Source organism: Drosophila suzukii, chromosome 3 (assembly GCF_043229965.1).
Source record: "Drosophila suzukii chromosome 3, CBGP_Dsuzu_IsoJpt1.0, whole genome shotgun sequence".
Classification (NCBI taxonomy): Eukaryota; Metazoa; Arthropoda; class Insecta; order Diptera; family Drosophilidae; genus Drosophila; species Drosophila suzukii.
In genome coordinates, this window is record NC_092082.1 from 63,471,728 (window position 1) to 63,492,276 (window position 20,549).

Sequence of the window (20,549 nt, forward strand, 5' to 3'; positions counted from 1 at the left end):
ATGTCACGTTATATGACAATTAAATCAGTCACCTCTTCCTTCCGAAAACTTAGACTAGCCAACTATTCTTAGATACTAGGAAAACTGTCTCAGGGATATGGGAAAACGGTTAAACTTAAGTATTATTTAAGATCGAAGTAGCCTAAGTAAATACCGTTGTCCCAGTTTTGATTAATATTTGTTTGGACAGTCAAGAGGAAGAATTGCCCAGGGGGAAACCCACCCTGGATGCCTTTATCCATCGGCCTTGCCATTTTTCTGCAAGGAAAATTAAAGAAAAATAGGAAGAGCGGAAAAGGCTGAGGGAAAAGGTAAAGGTAAATCGCAGTCCAGCCAGGCATGAAGACACTTTTGCCACAGCTTAGCTCACTGGGGCAGGGTCAGGGTCCATTAGGTTAAATGATATTGATGATGATCGCAGGCCGATCAGCTGGCGCTATTTCTGCCGGCTGGGGGGTTGATTTCGCCCAAGATCCTACGTTTTTTATTGCCTCTTACCTGGGAAACTTCTCACATTTTCACACAAAAAACTATTGAGCTGTTTGCGTTGGCATTGGTCCAAGTCCTGGTAATAGAGCAATTAATAGGATTATGTATGCAGGGACACGGCGGATATGTTGACAGTTGGCTGGCCAGGGGTCAAGTTGCGCTGGTCATTTGCCGTTTATTCGCTCATTTGGATAGGGGATAAGGGATGGCCCTAGTCAAATTGTCAGCTATTTTAGGCAACATTTCATCGAAAATGTCCCTGCAACGCGATCCTTTAATTCCTCGCGCTGATTGATGGATTTTCTCCTTAGCCGGAGACCATCGATCATCGGGCCAAGGGTTGCCCAGCCCAAGGTGAAAGTTTCGAATTTCCGGACAAGAAAATTCACCCAAAAAAGGATACTTTCTACGGCAATCCTTTTCTAGCGGAAATCGAATGACAAATGCCAGCCTAATGATGTCAGCTGCTGCAGATTTATGTGAAAGTTCCCTCGCGGATCTTCTTGCGAAAAGGGTTACCCCTACCTCACCCTAAATGCAAGAAACGGAAAAGTGTTTTACGGTTTTCTGCCTGTCTGAGCAAAAGGATTCTTGCACTCGAGACTCTTGCGAAAAAGGGAAACCTGCATCCTGCGTCCTTGCTTCATTTGCCTGAGCTGCTCCGGGAATTCGTTGCACAATCCTTTATTGTACTTTTCTGCGAGCACTGTTGCCATTTCCCTGACATTCGATACTGCAAATTGCATAAACACGGAGCATGGGAAATTAATAAATTGATTGGAGGGGGAAAAGGGTTGAGGGATCCGCGAAAATTAAATTTTGCATTCATAGATGGCCGAGATTCGAGGCTTGGGAAAATCGGAGCGCAGGACTGCGGAAATTGATTCCTAAATGCGTGTATGCATACACATACATATATATTTATGCAAGAATCATAAGACCTGGAAAAGAAAAACTAAACTTTTCTTGGGATTTAAAGGTGATTACAATAGCTGGCGTTACTTTTAGTTTTTAAGGTACTATCCCTTCAAAACACAACACTAGGTTACTAAATTCAATTGAAAATTTAGTCAAGCAAGGAAGGAAGTTAACATCGGCAAGCCGAAGTTTTTATACCCTTGCAGCTATAATCATAAAATTTAAAAATACAATAAATGATATTTCCAACAGTATAAGATAATATGTCCAAAAACACCGAAGTTATAATTTGTTTCATATTATTTTCCCACCAATTTTTTTATCGTTCCTATGGCAGCTATTTGATATAGTCGTCCGATATTAATAAAAATAAATTCGAAAATCAGATCTAATTGTAAAATGTTATTTCCAAGCGTAGGAGGTTATATGATAAAAAACACCAATGATATAATTTTTTTAAATTTTTTTTTCCAATTATTTCTATGGTAGCTATAGGATATAGTTGTCCGATCCGTCTGGTTCCGACTTATATACTACCTGCAAAAGAAATAATACTTTTGGGAAAGTTTCAGCCCGATAGCTTTAAAACTGAGAGACTAGTTTGCGTAGAAACGGACGGACAGACGGACACGGCTAGATCGACTCGTCTAGTCATGCTGATCAAGAATATATATACTTTATGGGGTCGGAAACTTCTCCTTTACTGCGTTGTAAACTTTTGACTGAAATCATTATACCCTCTGCAAGGGTATAAAAATCACATTTTTTTCAAGGTAAGTTTGTCAACCTGATCCTAAAAAGGAGAATTACTATTTGGTGTGTGGTGCTTTATTTTAAACTATACTCTCAAGGAAATAACATTATTTATCTCGAGTTCTGATAAAGCAATTTCAATCATGAAAAACTCATTTCCCTAGAATTAGAACGCGTTTTTAATACCATGTCGCCCCTAGAAATTTGGCGTGCAGATTCTTGAGGTTCTGAGACAGCTCAAGTTTTTTTTTTAGCAGGGTGCGATCCTGTAACAACAAACGCCCATACGCCCACGCTTAAACCTGTTTAGCGCCCAAGGTGTTGAACTTTTTTGTGAAAGTGTAAATGTAATTTTTTGATTATTAATATCTATCTTCATGCCAAAAATGTTCAAAAGCGGACCTTCCACTTAAAAGTTATAAGCAATTTAAGTAATCGACGCTAGGTGGCGCTGGGGCGGGGTGTGCATATGTCCAACTCCCTTGCACTCCTCATAGCTGAGTAACGGGTATCTGATAGTCGACTATAGCGTACTCTCTTGTTTAATTTCATATGATTTTATATCAAAGTCCGTGAGTGTACTAAAATTGGTATAAATCTATATTTGACTTAGATCTTGCTTCAAAATAATTAAAAAACAGTTTATAATACCATAGACTGTTTAGATAATTATTGCTTATATTTTCTTATACTTAAACATGTTCTTTAATACCCAAAATATTGGCTTTAATCCCTCTGGAAGTAATAAAATATGTATGCACCTTATGGGGCAGCAGCTTCACCTCATTACCTAACCATATATTTGCACATTACCAATCGACTTTGCGCATCGCATGTTTATGGTCCGTAAATATGCCCCTCATGAATATTTAATAGGATTCAATTGAGTTGCCCAAACAGAAGACGTCTCCTCCTGCCGAAGAAGTCCCCGCCTCAAGACGGGACTATCGGCACTTGAGGAGAATTAACATTTAGCACGGCTGATGCCAAACAACAAGACATCAAAATGAAATCAAGGGCTTGTCCTGGGCAATCTCTGTAACCCGTTGGCTTCGGTGGTGCATCCGGGAAATTTGCATAACATTGGCACAAGTCAAAAATGTGCTCGGAGTCCCCTCGCTGCTCGCCGCTTTTCCAGGACACCCGCTTAATTGAAAATGCCAAATTTATGCAAATCAGCACTAAAATTCAGATGTGCATCATTTGGGTTACGTTTGTCGGCTTGGGTGCTGCGGAAAATTCGCAAGCCGGCGGTCTGACGTTCGGGAAATTTATGCAATGCCATTTGCAGTTTATTACTTACGCTCTCTGAATAATATTAATATGCATATAGTTTTTATTCGAATTTTTCTAAGCGAAGTAGATTGCAATCAGTGTGGGAAACGTTGAAAAAGGATCGGAAAATGCGAAATGAATATTAAGGAAAGTCTGGGAATGCCAGGATATAAAATGGCATTTACTGAAATGCTGATAAAGTTTCTAAAAAGGCTTCAGCAAATTAAACTGCAATTTAAAAGACAATCGAGTGAGACAAAAGTACAGGAATATGTTAATCCAGGAAATGTAAGATCAAGAATTATATTTTTGAAACGGATATTCGATGGATGTTTAATACTTATCATAGTTTATAATATGTTTAGTTTAATTTGCTGAATATGGCATATACCAAGTTATAAAAGATTTTCCCTCGATTCTCTTGACTTGGCTACCTAAACATTTTATAAAGATCATTAATTTTTCGACCAAGGTGATGATACCTAATAGTACAATGGATCTTTGGATGATTGATCGTTAAAAGTCGAAGGAAACGAATAATAATGATGCGTTGAAGTCCTTGAAAATTGCAAAACTTTAGACTTGAGTTTCAATAGCATTTTATTACTTTTTGGCAATGCCATTCAAGATTTAAGAGAACCCAACTCCAACTTTTTGCTCTCTCAGACTGTGAAAATTCTCCTCCCCCTTTCAACCACTCTCTTTTTTGTCGGAGCGTTTTTAAAATTCTGCGGGAAGGTCAGCGAATTTTTTGTATTTAGCAAACATCAGAACGCTCGGCGTTTTTCTGTTTTATGTCCTCAACAATTGAACACGCTGTCAGGCGACGCACACAGCATCCTTTATCCTTTATGCCAAGCTACCCCTTTCCATGATGGCCGTGACAATGACGGGCCTTTTGCCAAAATGTAGCGTTTATAACGTTTTCAAATCACACAATTTCCAACAAAAATAATGCGAATAAAGGGTTGATCTGGGTCCAGCAGGAGATGCCCTACTGCTGTGCGTTCATATACCATATTTTCTGATATAATGTATAATGTATATGTATAACTCGCCTGCACCGGCAGGCTTCCCTCATCAAGATCTGGGTTCTGAAATCAACTTGCTGAGGGACTGACCGACCGTCGGCGACTTCTTAATCACACGCACGTGCTGTCCGAAAAGGATGGGCTGACAACAACAACCAAAACAAAGGGGAATCCTGTCCTGCGCTGGTCAAGCGGTCACTCTGCCCGCCGAGGGGTTAACTTTTGTTGGACACGCGTCACCGGAATTTCCACAAAAACACACAATGAAAACCCATCAAAATGGTCTGTGGTCAAGGGCGGGACCTAAAACGATTTGGACGAACTGGTTTTCCCGGAAAAACAGCCGGAAAATTGTGTGAAAATTCAGAAAGCAACAGCTTAGGTTATAATTAAGCGGTTAAGCACCAGAAGTTTGACGTCACATAATTGGGGGTAAAAGCGGGTTTTCACCACAACAAGTATTGTTCCGTTTTTGTAAGTGCAAATTAATTGTGTTCTTGAAACAACAAAACAAATTCAATGAGTGCACTATAAAAACAATGAAAATGTAAATAAATTTATATGCATTTAATTATTGCATTTGAATTGAGAGTTTCGTATTACTTATTTGAATTAAATACAGAATCATATTAATCTGATGGATACACTCAGGGAAAAACACCGTGCTAAAAACAAGTACAAACAGCCTTGACTTAAGAAAAATTGCATGCTTAACATTTAAGAACGTTCGTGCTTAAAAAATGCTCATATTGAGCACTTTTTGGAATTTTAATGTCTGACAACTCTAATAATTCCCAACTGCTTATTCTGAAAGTACTCGGTATGTAAGGCGCATAAATTAGACAGTGTTAATGCCCGTGAGCGGCAAGTCGTAAGTAAACTTAAAATATTAATATTATTTAAATAAATCTCGTTTATTTCGTTTCAGTTTCCAATACATATTTCTCTTACTAGCATAAAATAAAAACTCATTTCAGTTTCATAATATTTATATATTGATTTAAGAATTATTCGTCCTTAAATCATGCCTGCAACTTTCTTAATTTTTTATTAAACCGTTCTTGTTTTTAGTCCAAATATGACTTGATTTAAGAAATATTCATACTTGATGGAAGACCGAAAGGTTCTTAAATCTAGTATTTTCGGTCTTGAAAATTCGTGCTCAAAAGTAGTGTTTTGTTCTCGCGTTCTGTATTTTCCATGCTTGGCGAAGTTTTGACACCGAAAATACTAGGTTCAAGCACAAAATACTTGATTTTTTTTCTGACTGTACAAATGAAAATATTCGAATCAAATCAGAAAGTGTTTGATATCATTTTAGTACTTTTTACTTTCAATATTTTCTGTCATTAAAACCATGTTTAAAATATTGAAATTAACTATGATTGTTAAGTTTATTTTTCCTTATTTAATCAATGCTTAATTTTAAATTTGTTATAAAAATTCTGAACTAAAATTTAAAGAAACACAAAGGATGAAAATATCGATCGTCTATAGTCTTGATCTTTACATCTTTCACATATACAATTCTTACAATATGAACCTTTAAAAAATGGATTATTACTTTCAGGGATTTCAACTCTATACTTTTTTATTTCATTACAGAAAGCCAGATTTTATAAATGAGATTCCGTAATGAGACGATTGAAGAGCGTTTTTTGCGGTAATAAAAATTGCAGTCTTAGATTTCATGTTTCGCTTTTTGCCATTAAAAGTTCCTTCTCCCAGTTCTATTGATCGACGCCCCTTTAACCCGATTGAAACCCTATACACCCATCGATCATGATCTCGCTTCCTTCCGCAAAAAATTCCCACAGTGCGAAAATCGGCGAAGGATTGCGATTGAGATTAGGAAAAGGAGCCGAGCCTGGCGAAAAGAAATTTACGAGCGATCGAATAACCGAGGCGAGGCCAGGTATCAAAGGGTGCAAGTCCTGCCAGAGGTCCCGAGGCCGGGTTCAATGTGTCACGTCTTATGATGTCACTGCTGGCGGAGCTGCAGCAGCTACCCCAGGGCGCAGATAGTCATCGGCCTTCCTCGCGTCCTCGTCCTGACCCCGATCCTCGATGGGTTCACAGTAAATTACGCGCAGAGGTGAAATGCAAACAAAGACGGATCGTCTGGCCTGCCAAAGGTCTTCCTCGGGGTCTCCAACCCTTGCTCGCCGCTTTTCTTATCTTTTCCTTTCCCAACCTTTTCCCCTTTTCCTTGCGCTCCTTTTTGTGACGAATTTAATGCTTTTTGCCTCAAAACTGAAGCGATTTTTCATTGACCCAGCGGCGGGGTGAGTTCAGAGATCGCCTCGGTTTTTTCCTGAGTCTCTGTTATGCCAGCTTGAACTGGTAAATGCGTTCACCCGTGAAGGTTAGGATCTAAGGAGTCCAAGGAGTATCCGGCCCGACTAGGGCCTGGTTTCTTGGGTCATTGCCGCATTAAGCCGAATTTATGGCAATCGAATGCCAATAGTCATGCAGATTAATGGGAAAGGGTGCTCAAAGGTGAACTACCCAAGCCTAGGTCTTTGTTTGATTTTGGATGGGTCAGGCCAAAAGAATACCTTGACCTATCCTTTTTCGGTAAAATAGTTAGCAAAATATAATATTAGGTAATAAATAAATTGCTTCCATTTTATTGCACTACTAATAAAAAAGTTAATTTTAAAAATATTTTATTGGATAGTGCATTCAATAAGTTGTATTAAAAATTTTAACTAAAGAAAAAAACATTATATTCAATACAAAACATAATAATTTGATTAGTTTAATTTAAAATGTTTAATATGAGTTCATCAAGTTGTCCGACCAAAAAGATTTCTGTGTCACCCCCGATTTAGTTTTAACACAACTTTAAAGAATTTTAGATTTAAATCAAAGTTCAAAATCTTTAAATTAACTATAATTTGTAAATATAATATATCCATTTTTAATATAAAAAAAACAGTTCAAAACAAATTTTAATTGTATTATTTAATTATTTATTATCTATTTTACTTTATTATACTAAATTTAATACTGATATTAATAATACTCAGTTATTGAAATTGTTTTTAAAATCTTTTAATTTAAAGATAATTTATACGCTTTTATGTACAAGTTTGGATTGCGTGTGTATAAAGAATACTGGACTTTTTCAAATAATGATAATGATGTTCGCTTGAACGAGCAATTCTTTTCTTGCTACAAAAGATAGAAAACTACCCAAAAATGCTTTTTCGGGCTACAACAAGCCAATCTATGCCGCAACATCAAACACTTTAACGATCGAAATTACATTCAGCAAAGAGGGAAAATAGACCGAATATGAACAGATTTTTCACTCATCCACTGAACATGCAAATGACCGTTTTGCGAGGGGAACAATGCCTTGGATCTTTCAAAATAATTTGATGCTACATTTGTATGCACAATACAGATGGACTGGAGAGGAGGAGGAGGGTGAGGGGCAGGGAAAGGTGAACGGGGTGCTGGTGGTGATGGAAATCGGGAATTGGGAGTAGACCAGCACGCTGACCCGAAATTATAAAGTTACAATAGCGCCGGCAGGGCAACCCTTTGCCACTGCTACCCCCGAACGAATCGAATTACAGGAGTTTCGCCGGACCGAGGACCATAAACCCAAGACCCGGGTCCGCTGGGCTTGTTAGCCGCGCAGCCCTCGTGTGGCTATTCAAATTGCTCGGTGCCAGCCCAAGGATTTGACCAAACAAATCCCCTCTAATTTCACTCGCAGGCCGCGCATGTGCAGCAGATTAAATGTTAGACGCCGTGCAGCTTTCGTTGCACAAACTCGGGCAAACTGGTTTTGGATTTCCTATGCCCATTTCCTATGGCGGGATGCGGATGCTGGGCTGTCCATCCATCAAGGGACCTGGACGCTGAGGGGAAAAACAACAAGTCATTTGAAGTTTTAATAGATGCTGCATCCTTTTGTTGGGAAAGTAGCTAAAACTGGTTCCTAAACCAGACCAACCCTTTCCCCTGGCCGGAAATTTTATTTTAATTTTATTTCCTTCGATTCGAGCAAGTTTTCCCTGGGAAATGTCTTGTGCGGTGCCTTTTTCAAAGATATTTTACAATTTATTTTGATAGAATTTATCTCTTGCCGCTTAATGGGCACTTTGGGTTAAGGCATCTTGAGAGACTTTGGGAAAATAATAAGGGATTTCAAAATTCATAATTGTGCTGACAATGAAAGGGCCATAAATTTAGAAAAGGATCTCCTCAAAACTAAAATATTAAAAAGGGAACTAGAAATAGTTTACGAGACGAGTGAAGCAGGAGGATTAAATCCTAAATTTGCCACGAGCCGGTCACTTAATCAAAAATTCCCGTTCAACCCTTGGCCGCACTTCAACTGACCGCTGGTCCTCACCCAAACTATCATTGGCATTGTTCCTCACCATCGTCCTGCCCTTCCCCTCGTGGAGAAGGGTCAGCATGCGGCACGCGCGAACGGTCAGGAATCTGTGTCCTGCGCGATTGCAGCCGACACTTTCAACGGATGCGGCAAACAAAGCGAGGATTTCAATTTGCAAAAACATATATTATGCTTTCATTAAGCGGGCTTTGTTATGTAAATTCCGCAAAAACATTTACCACCAACAAGCAGAATGGCAATATTCGCCAACATATGAAATTTTAAAACTTAAACTCGTTCTGTTAGATTTGGGTATTAAAAATTGCCAGAGCTTTATTTCATGAAAACATATTTACATATTTATGTATATTACATTGGGGTAACCAATTACTATAACTGCGAATTATTTTATGTTACTACTTGCTACTTTTTAATTAATTTTAGTAACTAATTAAGAATTATTATTTATTTCATAGATTGTTTAGTCTTGTATTACAGAACGACTACAGAACAACTGAACAAATACGTATGTTACAAATTTTCTTTGAGTCTTTCGAATCTAAGGCAGTTCTATTTTTAAGCACTTTTAGGCTTGAATGTCTTCTCTAACGAAAATCGTATTTGCATACCACTTTGTAATGTTATTCACAAAATTGGTGATCTGCCTTGCAAAGTGCACGTATAATTATATGTATGTATAAGTATGTAACAGGTAGAAGGAAGCATTTCCGACTCTGTAAAGTTTATATGTTCTCGATCAGGATCACTAGCCGAGTCGATCTAGCTTAGTTTGTGGGAAGACGCTATAAAAGTATAAGTGTGATGCTTGGACCATTAATAAAAGTTAAACCAAATAAAGGAATATACACTAGGTGTCGTGTTGGTGTGATGTGCAACCTCGGAAACAGCCGATTTGCTGCATACATTTTTCCATCAATTTCGCCTTTAACTGAGAAGCGCGTATATGATAGTCTCTGTTAAAGTAAAATCGTTAAATGTTGTGTAAAATAAGTAAAAGTGTAAAAAAAAACTAAAAAATAAATAAATATTTTAATATAACGGGATTAAAATTTTAAAAATTGTATGATCCGATTGAAATGTACATTGTTATTCGCTAACGCCCAATTAATAGCAAATAAAGAGAAAAAAAGAATAAACTCTATAATCTAGTGTTCGACTATCCCACCCGCCACTTTGTTTCAAATTTCAAATAAAATAAAAATCAAGGCAATCAAATCAAGGCACACATGCCAGCGCCACGGCACCTAGCGGACGGTTCCGGCACTACCGACCATGTCTAATGCCTGTTTAGCTTAGGTAATCATAACTTTTAAAATAACATTGCGATTTATACGTTTTTCAGCATTTGACACGCAATAAGACATATTTACATGAGCTTACATGCAACTTTTCTACGAGACAAGTTAACTATTTCGAGAATAACATCGCAATGTGATCTACAAAAATGTTTCTTCCTTATGAATCCTAAAGAAAACATCACAACCAACGAATATTGCTAAATAAAAAAAGGTTACCATGACTTAAATCATTTTCAGCAAGGTTGTGTCGGAAGTGCATCCCTTTAACTTTTTTTGCTCGAATACAATACACTTTATTGTATCTTGAATGAAGCATGGGTCTATGGTCAATTAATAAAATATATATTCGAAACTCTCAAAAAAAGTTTAAAGTGCGCGCCAAATTTTCTTCAGAATAATTTATGTTGGTATTTTTTCGGATCTAGCTGGTATTTTTGGTCTCGGTCCGTCTAGAATATTTACAGCAATGATCACCCTGTGAACCATTTTGGGGAGAATCGCCCTGTTTACCGCGAGTTGTGTTTAATTTTTTAGTTCTTTATGTTTTAAAACATATACCTAAGAATGAACTTAATAAATCTCAATTTAAATGGACATATGTGGTGAGTAAAAGGATTCCAGCATTTACACAGGCAATTGCAAAATTTTTATCTTATAATGATTCAGATTTCACCATGGACTTGGAGAACAACAACAATAACACGCAGTTAACCGGCAAAGAGCCGGAAAAATGTGCGGGAAAGAGAAAACCTGTAATTACAGCAGACAAGGGTGGTGAAAGCAAAAGACTGAAAACGGAGGATCCCACTGTGGAGGACACGTCGCGTCCGCCACCGCAGAGCCCCAAAAAACGCCTTCAACTGAACGGCAAGCCCAAGCACAACAAAGACCATAACTTTACTTATGGCAACTATAAGCATTACTATGGCAAGAGAATACTGGACAAGAACTTTCGGGATATCCGCCTGGACGTGCTTGGCACCCAGCCGGATCTGTTCCGGGGCAAGCAGCTCCTGGACATCGGCTGCAACTCCGGGCACCTGTCAATCCAGATTGCCAAGACCTTCGAGGCCAAAAGCCTAGTGGGGCTGGACATAGATCGTGGCCTGGTCAAGGATGCCCAAAACACCATCAGCCACCTGAAGCGACAGGCAGGACCTGGACAGGGCTTTCCCCACAACATAAGATTCGTACAGGGCAACTATGTTTTGGAGGACGACGTGCTGCTGGAGATCGAGCGTCCGCAATTCGACGTAATTCTCTGTCTGTCTGTCACCAAGTGGATCCACCTTAATTTCTGTGATTCCGGCCTGAAGCAGGCCTTCCGCCGCATGTACCTGCAGCTGCGCCCGGGCGGCCAGCTGATCCTGGAGCCTCAGTCATTTGACGGCTACAAGAGGCGCAAGAAGCTATCGGTAAGTAACTAGAATGTTTAACAGATTGACATTAATTGTGAACATTCTGTGCCAATCGTGGAATCTCAATCTTAATTATCTTTATACCCATTTTTTCAGGAACAAATAAGAGAGAACTACAATTCCATTAAATTCCGACCTGAGCAATTCACCGAATATCTAATTGGTCCAGAAGTAGGCTTTGACAAAATGGAACTCATGGGCACACCCGAGCACTGTGAAGCCGGATTCAAACGACCAATTCAGATCTTTACAAAGAAATAGTACTACAAAAAAATGGATAAAATTCTATCCAAGTGGTCATAAAAACTTTAATAAATCTACCCACAAAGAAAGGAAAGCTCCAGATGGAATCAGAACTACTTCATACTTTTTACTTTACTGGGGGAACTTGGTATCTTTTCCAAGACGTCAGGAATCTTTTTCACCAGATCATCGTGGCTTAATTGGAAGTCACTGTCTGCCCAAAGGAGTTTTAATTCGTCCATAACCAGACCAAGTCGTATTCCCTTAAGACCGTGCTCAGCCAACGCATTTCCTCTAATTGGAAAATTTGGCTTGACCCACGACTTGAGCTGATTGTAGAGTTCCTGTTTGTCGGAGTATTTAAGCAACTGTTCCACGTAATCCCGTTGAATGTACTTCTGCAAGCACAGTTTTTGGTAGTCGCGCAGGGTGGTGTACTCTGTGCCAACCTGAAAGTCGGAGTTTAAACAATGAGTAATTAGAGTTTCAATATGTGGGACTTGTAACCTTCTCGCGCTCCTGGGTGATGAACCTGGCCAGGTCCCTTTCGTAGGCGGACAGTTTCAGGCGTTTGTGCATCGCCATGGCATCTTCCGCAGAGTGCAGCATCCCCGTCATGTACAAAATGGGATAATGCGGCTTCTCGAAGTGCTCTAGAGCAGCGCAAAGTCGCTCGAACTCCTCCAAGTTGGGCTCGACAGGCAGACCAATGTGCTCGAATAGGTGGCAACGATGCATCTCCAGCAGCAAGGCGGGTCCGTAATTGCCGACCACTATCTTTTGCAGCTCTGTCCAGATCCGCTCACCGCTTATCCTTGCAAGGCCCCCTGCATTTTCCTTAATGGCAGCCAGAGTGGCCTCATCGTGGTTATTTTCTTCATGCGCTATGCGTCCATAGAATCGGAAATAACGCAATATGCGAAGAAAGTCCTCCTTGATCCGGACATCCGCATCGCCCACAAAGACCACGCGACGCTCTTGGAGATCGTCGTAGCCATAGAAGTAGTCGTACACGGTGCCATCGAAGCCCAAGAACATGGAGTTGATGGTCAGATCACGGCGGTTAGCGTCCAGCTGCCAGTCGGTGGTATACATCACCTCCGCGTGGCGTCCATCGGTGCGGATATCAATGCGCAGAGTGGTGACCTCGAAGTTCTCCTTGTCATTGATCCGGGGAGTGATGGTGCCGTGCTTTTCACCGTTCGCGTTGATCATTCGCACCTCCTCCTTCTCGAACATCTCTTTCATCTGTTCCGGAGTGGCAGTGGTGGCCAGGTCGATGTCCTTCGGAGGAATGCTCATCAGGATGTCGCGCACAGCACCGCCAGCGATCCGCAGCTCATAGTCGTACTTATCGAAGAGAGCCACAAGCTCCTTCAGCTCGGGGGTGAATATGCTTTGAAACTCGGGCGTTTGAACCTTTTTGAAAGCCGGGTTCGTGCGCATCCTGGGCGGTTTCCCCAGCTGGGCGATCAATTCCGGAGAGGGCTCTCGTGGCGACATATGGACGGCCATGGTCTTCATCCAGCGACTTCTCTGTCTGAGGTTCAGCGCAAGGGATGGGAACGCACGTGTGGACAGCTTGGCGAGGCAGCAAGGGCCATTCATGGAGAGGATTGGGCAGGCTCCGAATACCTTTTATTGTCCCAAACGCCTTTCCTTGGTGTTTGACTTACAAACAGTGAAAAAGCCGGGCGAGATCAAATGCTTTGTGAGGCAAGTTTCGTACCAGATGTTATTTATACCCTGTAGTGGGAGGGTATATTTAGTATAAATATGTATCACTGACAGAATCTATGTATATTTTTTTGGATATAGTAAACACGTACTGGATAATAATAATGTAAAATTATAAAGTTTACTCTTTTTACGGAAAAACAATTTGTAACGATGGCGCTAATAGTGTGAAAGGTAGCTGACCACAATCGAAGAAATTTTATATTCGTATTTAACATTAATTCAATATATTGTCTAAGCAATATTGTACTCATCAACATATAAAGAATCTAGGTACTGAACAATGACCCAATTATTTTATGTTTTTAACAAGAGGGACTTTCTGTCCGTTGGAGGTGGGAGGCTAACTTGATTGCAGGGTAATCTCCAATCGAATACCCCAATGTCTTGTCATTTTTTATGCCGATACGGTCATACTAACGGAAACCTGTTACTTTGTTTACCCCCTTTTCGATCCAATAAATTTGAACCAATGCCCCCGCGGTTGCCGTTCGGTCAAGTCAGAAACATATTGCTGCCAGGACAGATAGCTCGAAGGATGAGTTCCCAGCCAAGTGTATATGTGACACGTCCAGATGTGGACGACAGTGGTCTGGAGTTGCTGCGCAAGAGGTTTGTTCGAAATGTTGCCGGCTGATTAGCATACGCACTAATTCAATATCCATGACATTTCTCAGCTGCAAGGTGAGCACTTGGCATGAGACTTTCCCGGTCCCCCGTGCTGAGCTGATGCGCGAGGTGGCCGGAAAAGACGCACTTTACTGCGCCCTAACGGACAAGGTCGACAAGGAAGTCCTGGATGCTGCGGGCCCCCAGCTGAAGTGTGTGGCCACAATATCCGTAGGCTACGACCACATCGACGTGGTGGAGTGCAAGAAACGTGGCATTCGCGTGGGCTTCACCCCGGACGTACTCACAGATGCCACGGCGGAACTGACGCTCGCCCTCCTCCTGGCCACCAACAGGCGACTGTTCGAGGCCAACAAACAGGTGTACAACGGTGGCTGGAAGTCGTGGGCCCCCATGTGGATGTGCGGTCAGGGACTGAAGGGCTCCCGAGTCGGCCTGCTCGGCTTTGGACGCATCGGCCAAGAGATAGCGGCTCGCATTGTGCCCTTCAAGCCGGCGGAGATAACCTACACAACCCGTTCGCCACGACCCCAGGAGGCAGCAGCCGTGAATGCCCGGCACGTCGACTTTGACGAGATGCTTCGCAGCTCAGACTTTATCGTAGTCTGCTGCGCCCTAACCCCGCAGACAAAGGAGATCTTCAATGCCGCAGCCTTCCAGAAGATGAAGACCAACTGCATTCTTATCAACACTGCGCGTGGTGGGGTTGTAGACCAGAAGGCCTTGTACGAGGCACTGAAGTCCAAGAGAATTCAGGCCGCTGGTCTGGATGTTACAACGCCAGAGCCATTGCCATTGGACGACCCGCTCCTTGAGCTGGACAATGTGGTTATCCTTCCTCATATTGGCAGTGCTGACATCGAAACACGCAAGGAAATGTCCCGAATCACGGCCAGAAATATCCTTGCTGCACTCGCTGGCGAGAAAATGGAAGCCGAAGTAACAGTTTAAACCACGTAATATTGTCATTCTCAGAATGATTTTACGTGTATCATACATTTATGAGCTATTTTTTAAATTTAAGCTGTACATCTCGACTTAAAAAATAAATATGTATTCCCTTGATTCAATTGATACATCATTCATATGAAAATTTGTACTCCGCTTATTTTGTGCAGAGATATACTTTAATTTAAAAGTTGTATAGCCGATAAACTTTATATAGGTATAGGTGTTTAGTTTTTTTTTTATTCTGGCTAAATTGAGCTCATTCAATATGTGATATCCCTAGCCGTTAGGTAAACACTTGCCAGTTCCCCACAATAAGCTGATCAGCCAGATTTCAGACAAAGACTTTCTGTTTGTACCGCGTTTGACAAGGTTGATAAGGAAACTCTAGATGCTGCGATCGCCCAGTTTAAGTGCGTGGCCATCTACTAGGAGGGATATGAATACATCAACGTGGAAGAGTGCGAAAAAAGTAGCTTTGAGTACAATTTACTTAAATTCACACTAAACGTTAAGTATCTTTAAGCTGTAAGTAGGCTAATATTCGCCGGCTGTAGAACTGGAGGCCCATGTTGATGTGCGGTCAATGGGTCTATTAGTTTGTATTGATCAGGATAAAGCTCCAGAAATATTTCCGTTTGAGCCCGCGACCTAAACGACCTGTGGTCTGCTGCACCTTAAACACTTAGAACAAGCTGATTTTCAATAGTCTAGCCTTCCAGATAGTGAAACACTAATAACAAAGCACACTCAGGCGGCAGGTGTTGATGTAACCACTACAGTACCCCTGCCTCTGCCCCGCCTTCTTCTAAAGTGGGTCAACGTGGTCACTCTCCCGCACATCGACAGCGCCGATATTGAAGCCCGCAGGGAAATGGCTCGGATTTCGGGTCATAACATTCCCGTACGTAAAAAATGGTAGCTGAAGAGAAAGTGTAAATATAAGCTTTGTCTTATTGAGTAAATTGGAGATGTCTATAGGCAAACAAAACAATTGAGCTGTAGCTAGTCCTCGCCAGGCGGCAGAGGCTGGTTCAGATCACTGGCGATGGGCGGGGGAACAGGCAGTGGCACCAAAGACGTCAGCACGGGCACTGTGGATATAACGCCGATTTCCGATGGATCCTGTACCTCCTTCTTAATGTGGTCGGCGCTGATGTAACCGCCACTTTCGTCCTGAAAAGCAAGACAAAAATTAATGAAATCAAAGATTTTGTGGTTCAATATAGTTAAGCCTTTTAAGTTAACCAGGGCTGGTGTGTAGAGCTAATGCAAATTTCATAGTTACCGTGACAAACACATCCACTGACTTCCCGGAGATGATATCCAAAACCTGCTGGGTAATGCCGCTGCCATTCATCGGCTCGTCCTGCATGCTCTCCGCGTATTCCGACAAAGCTGGCCTCAAATCAGGGCACTGCTGCAGTGCGTCCACCAGCTGGGCGGGAGGAAGGTGCAGCAGAATTGGCATGGACTGCGGCTTGAGGCGTTGCACGGTCTTTAAAAAGCCCTCCCAAATCACCTTCTGCCGCCAAACCTGCTTCATGATAAGACGCTGCAACAAGTTCATTACAAAGTTGGCTAGGCGCGGATAAAGAGTCAAACTCTGGATGGTTGTGCGCATCATCAGAGTAGGCAGTGGAACAACCTCCACCAGCTGCTGTAGCACAGCCATTAGCACCTCCTGGGTGTATAAATCTCTTTCAGCCAGGCACAGCGATGTAGCCTTGACAATGGCCTTAAGGTCACAGACATTGGTGTCAATGGTGTGCAAGGCCACCAGAATATCAGTGGGAGACAGAGCCATCGTCTGATGAGCAAATTCGGCACCAATGCCAAGCAAACGATTGAAAACCTCCTTCACCACAGCGGGATTAAGTTTTATCAGCTTAGGAAGAACGGAGATCAGCTCGGAGCGGGACAAGCCGCTAAGTACGGGTATCATCACACGAACATCCTTGACTTTGTTCTGGTAGAGATCCCTAACGCGTCGGACTAGATCCTCGTGTGGCGATGGCACTCGCTCCGTCAGTATGTAGATGATGCGGATCACCAAGGTCTCCATGCCCTTCGGGCAGTCCTCTATCAGCTGCAGTATTGTGGGATTTTCTACACCCAGCTTCTTGATAGGATTATCCAGGCTACGCAAAATTGTGCGCTTCAGTTCGGCGGATGTAGACACGAAAACTTGACAAATCTGTTCCACATAAACTATTGGGTACAAATAAATGTTAAATCAATACCTTAATACACTCAGCAGTGGCATAAGGAAACTTACCTTCCGGCTTATAGGGTAGCAGGGTAAAGGCCAAACCAAGGCACACCTTTGCCGTGTCTTCCCGCCAGGCGGACTCTGCTGTAGGTCGACCGAAGTCCTGCGAGAAAACAACGGCTGGTGGAGTCTCCTGCTCTACGAACTTAAGCCACTCCGTCGCAAATTCATCTATCCGCGCCGGAAGGATTTTGTGCACATGATAGAGACTGACAAGGTGGGCCAGTGCACGATCCCGAAGGTCAGTTCGCTCGTGCACGGAAAAGTTTAGCAGCGCTCGCACGAATCTATTCTTTCGAGGAGGTCTAAGAACCGCAAGGTCCTTGATCAGCTCCAGACCGTGCTGGGAAAACTCGTCGTCCAATGAAAGCTGAACCAAATGTCCTATTGAAACTTCGGGAAGAATGGGTGCCTCTAGATAAACGCGACGGATCAGTATAATCTTATCCTTGTGATCGCAACGCTCTCCGATGCCAAATATGAGCTTGTTTAGCAACTCGTTATATGCGTGATCTGGTCGATTCTCGGTCTTAACGTAAGTGTGCCTTGTGAATCCTTGCAACAGAGAGTATTCCTCAAAGAGCCAGGAGAAGGCCAAATCAATGCGCTGCTTCACATCCTCAAGGATAAACTCCATGATGCCGTAACGTACGTTATCCGGGAAGGTGGCTGCAATAACGGTAACCAGCTTCCGGCGCCTAGATGACACCCCTCCCTTGATGCACTGCCGCTCCGAGTTAAGGATGCGACGCACTGCTTCTGTTAGGAACTTTTCCTTAAGATTGCGTGGCAGAGGCTTAGTGATCTCCTGCAGCTTTAGTGTCTTGGCGCGCTCCTTCATCTTTTCGATCACAGTCTGCTCGCCTTTGGCTCTCTCCATTGTCTCGCGCAGCTTTTTGGTGGCCTCCTCCTTGCGTTGCAATTCTTCTTCACTCAGTTTTTGGGCAGCTTCATCGTCTACATCCATAGCAGTAGAAGCTGACTCATTTGCTTGCACTTTCTTAACCCTCATTGGTGGCTCCCGACTAAAGGTTGCGGCGCCTGGGCCAAGGCGCTTCTCTGAAAGCTGCTCGCCAAACATTCTGGAGATGTTGCTCACCTGCTGCTGTATGGACATTTCACGAATGGGCGTGTACTCCTCAAGAAACTTTTGAGGCACCTCAGCGGGCAGAGTTGGCAGGAACTCCACCACCAGACCAACCACCATTTCGGGATTGCGCAGATGCTCGGCCAGAAACTTCTCGTTCACTCGTGTGGACTTTTGCTTCTGCCTCTCCAACTCCTCGGTGTCTAGCTCCATCTCCCTATGCTGCTGCTCTTGCTGTTCACTGGCCAAACGTGCTCTCTTCGCGAGACTTTGTGCGGCGTTTTCAAGGATGCGCTTCTGTCGCCGAGCCATCTCCTGTTTGTCCATCTTAGGAATAAGCTTCTGGATCTCATTAGACGAGGATCCCAGGTCAACCAGCATGCCTCGGATGGTACCCGAAAACTCGAAGGCTCCACGATTCTTCAGCAATGTCTGCAGCTGCATCTTCAGACTCTTGCGCACGGAACTCACCTGCGAGTCAGTGAGGGTGGGCGGCAGATTGGCATTCAGCTGCTTAAAAGCATCTACTACGGCACCCATGAATACGGGCCGCATTTTGGCAACCGTGCAGAGGCTGCTTGTACAGGCAATTAAGTTTACCGAAGAAATATGCGTGGTTCCGTGAAACTGGAGCAATATGTCAAATATATTGTGGCCTTCCTCCTGCAACTTTTGGCGACGGAAGAGCTTACAGTGGTCAGGGACATCGCCCAGCGAGAAGTCTCCATCCCTTTTGAGGCTGTCCTCGTCAGCAAAGCTCTGCAGCACAACGACGCCCTCGAGGAACTTGATCGCGTTTGTGCGTATGCCGTCGTTTTCGTTGTCTATCATGTCCAGAATCTGGGCCTTGATCAGGCTGAGGATGTTCCATGCCTGCTCGGCGCTGTCGCCAGGTTCCATGAGGTTGCACAAGTACTGCAACCCATTTTTGTAGATGCTGCCGCAGGCCTGTATGACTCGCTTGATCACCTGGGCCGAGTTATCCCTCAGCAGCATAGACACGATGTTAATAACATGAGGCAGTAGCTCAACCTTCACTTTGCTGGAAAGGGGATATTTGCGATGGACCAAGGACTTTCCTTACTTTATGCATTGGTACCTACCACACTTGCTCCACGAAGGCGACCACCTGCCTCCGCACCTCCATGTTCGGGTCGTGGGCCAAAGACAGTACTGGCTCCAGGAACTCCTCGGCCAGCTCCGTGCAGGATCCAAGGACAATCTCCTGCACCTTGACCAGGAGTTCACATTTGGTCGAAGCCGGTGCGATTACCAGTTCATTGCACCACTCGACCACCTGAATGGAGAAATAGAAGATACAATGCAGTCAACTTTGGCGGCTTGGCGCAGGGGGAAGCTGTTTCTACCTTAGCCCTTGCCGTCGCCGTCTTCTCATCTAGAAAGAGATTGGCCGTTTCTGAGACAAACTGGCTGCGTCCAATTATGCTATCCATGATCCGTCAGTTGTTGCAGAATTTACAGAATTTTCAAGAGCTGCCGGCACAGATGGCAAGCGGTTATCGGTACCATTGACGAACTATCGAAAAAGACTTGTGGTGATGGTAATTCTACGCTTTCGCGCTAAATCTAGCTATTTTGTATGATTGTTAAATGTTAAATGTTACTTTGCTTGCAAAAAATTTGGATATAAACTGTTTAATGACATGGCTTTTTAAATTAAGTATAGTCATAAGGTTAAAATCAAGTCAGTGTTATAAGGCCGTGAAGGAACGACCATGATTTGTTCCTGTTGATATTTCAAACGTCTGTGACTAGTAGTCAAATCGAAACTAAGCAAAATTCAATCATATTATTAGGAAACTAATAGACTGTTCAGAAAGACTCTGTTTCTGTATTCGCCAGGCTCTAACGAAAAGAGTAACAATTTGAATCTTTCAGAGTGTCTTTCTGCAGAATGATGGTCACGGTCTAGGGCACTCTGGACCGTTTTAAAAATAAATAAATAAACAATTAAATAAGAAATCAAAGCAAAGTCATGTCCAAAAAAAATCTAATTCGAAATATGCCAACATTTTTCGAAGTATTCATGGTAGTAATTGGAATACCCAATA

General features: G+C 42.6%; 4 protein-coding genes across 4 annotated transcripts; 2 read left to right on the top strand and 2 right to left on the bottom strand.

Moving 5' to 3' along the window:
- Nucleotides 1-10,591: 10,591 nt before the first annotated feature.
- Nucleotides 10,592-11,916, top strand: LOC108004868 (U6 snRNA methylphosphate capping enzyme Amus). The gene is made up of 3 exons (XM_017067949.4): nucleotides 10,592-10,744; nucleotides 10,809-11,557; nucleotides 11,657-11,916. Exons 1-3 carry the CDS (start codon nucleotides 10,732-10,734, stop codon nucleotides 11,819-11,821), a joined length of 927 nt encoding a protein of 308 aa, XP_016923438.3. The 5' UTR covers nucleotides 10,592-10,731; the 3' UTR covers nucleotides 11,822-11,916.
- Nucleotides 11,839-13,540, bottom strand: LOC108006730 (CCA tRNA nucleotidyltransferase 1, mitochondrial). The gene is made up of 2 exons (XM_017070273.4): nucleotides 12,311-13,540; nucleotides 11,839-12,252 (listed from the first exon to the last, which is right to left on the bottom strand). Exons 1-2 carry the CDS (start codon nucleotides 13,409-13,411, stop codon nucleotides 11,917-11,919), a joined length of 1,437 nt encoding a protein of 478 aa, XP_016925762.4. The 5' UTR covers nucleotides 13,412-13,540; the 3' UTR covers nucleotides 11,839-11,916.
- Nucleotides 13,541-13,955: 415 nt separating this feature from the next.
- Nucleotides 13,956-15,235, top strand: LOC108004872 (glyoxylate reductase/hydroxypyruvate reductase). The gene is made up of 2 exons (XM_017067956.4): nucleotides 13,956-14,152; nucleotides 14,218-15,235. Exons 1-2 carry the CDS (start codon nucleotides 14,013-14,015, stop codon nucleotides 15,119-15,121), a joined length of 1,044 nt encoding a protein of 347 aa, XP_016923445.4. The 5' UTR covers nucleotides 13,956-14,012; the 3' UTR covers nucleotides 15,122-15,235.
- Nucleotides 15,236-16,052: 817 nt separating this feature from the next.
- Sym (symplekin scaffold protein) lies at nucleotides 16,053-20,022 on the bottom strand. Its single transcript, XM_017067957.4, has 5 exons — nucleotides 19,845-20,022; nucleotides 19,581-19,774; nucleotides 17,397-19,519; nucleotides 16,407-17,329; nucleotides 16,053-16,294 (listed from the first exon to the last, which is right to left on the bottom strand). The coding sequence occupies exons 1-5, from the start codon at nucleotides 19,929-19,931 to the stop codon at nucleotides 16,124-16,126; spliced, it is 3,498 nt and encodes a 1,165-aa protein (XP_016923446.4). The 5' UTR covers nucleotides 19,932-20,022; the 3' UTR covers nucleotides 16,053-16,123.
- Nucleotides 20,023-20,549: the final 527 nt, after the last annotated feature.

Coding starts and splice junctions, on each gene's coding strand:
- LOC108004868 (XM_017067949.4), top strand. Junction 11,558..11,656: donor AGAGGCGCAAGAAGCTATCG/GTAAGTAACTAG, acceptor CCATTTTTTCAG/GAACAAATAAGAGAGAACTA.
- LOC108006730 (XM_017070273.4), bottom strand. CDS start 13,411: ATGAATGGCCCTTGCTGCCTCGCCAAGCTGTCCACACGTGCGTTCCCA. Junction 12,253..12,310: donor TCACCCAGGAGCGCGAGAAG/GTTACAAGTCCC, acceptor TCCGACTTTCAG/GTTGGCACAGAGTACACCAC.
- LOC108004872 (XM_017067956.4), top strand. CDS start 14,013: ATGCCCCCGCGGTTGCCGTTCGGTCAAGTCAGAAACATATTGCTGCCA. Junction 14,153..14,217: donor CTGGAGTTGCTGCGCAAGAG/GTTTGTTCGAAA, acceptor GACATTTCTCAG/CTGCAAGGTGAGCACTTGGC.
- Sym (XM_017067957.4), bottom strand. CDS start 19,931: ATGGATAGCATAATTGGACGCAGCCAGTTTGTCTCAGAAACGGCCAAT. Junction 19,520..19,580: donor GCCTTCGTGGAGCAAGTGTG/GTAGGTACCAAT, acceptor TCCCCTTTCCAG/CAAAGTGAAGGTTGAGCTAC. Junction 16,295..16,406: donor CAGTGGATGTGTTTGTCACG/GTAACTATGAAA, acceptor CTTGCTTTTCAG/GACGAAAGTGGCGGTTACAT.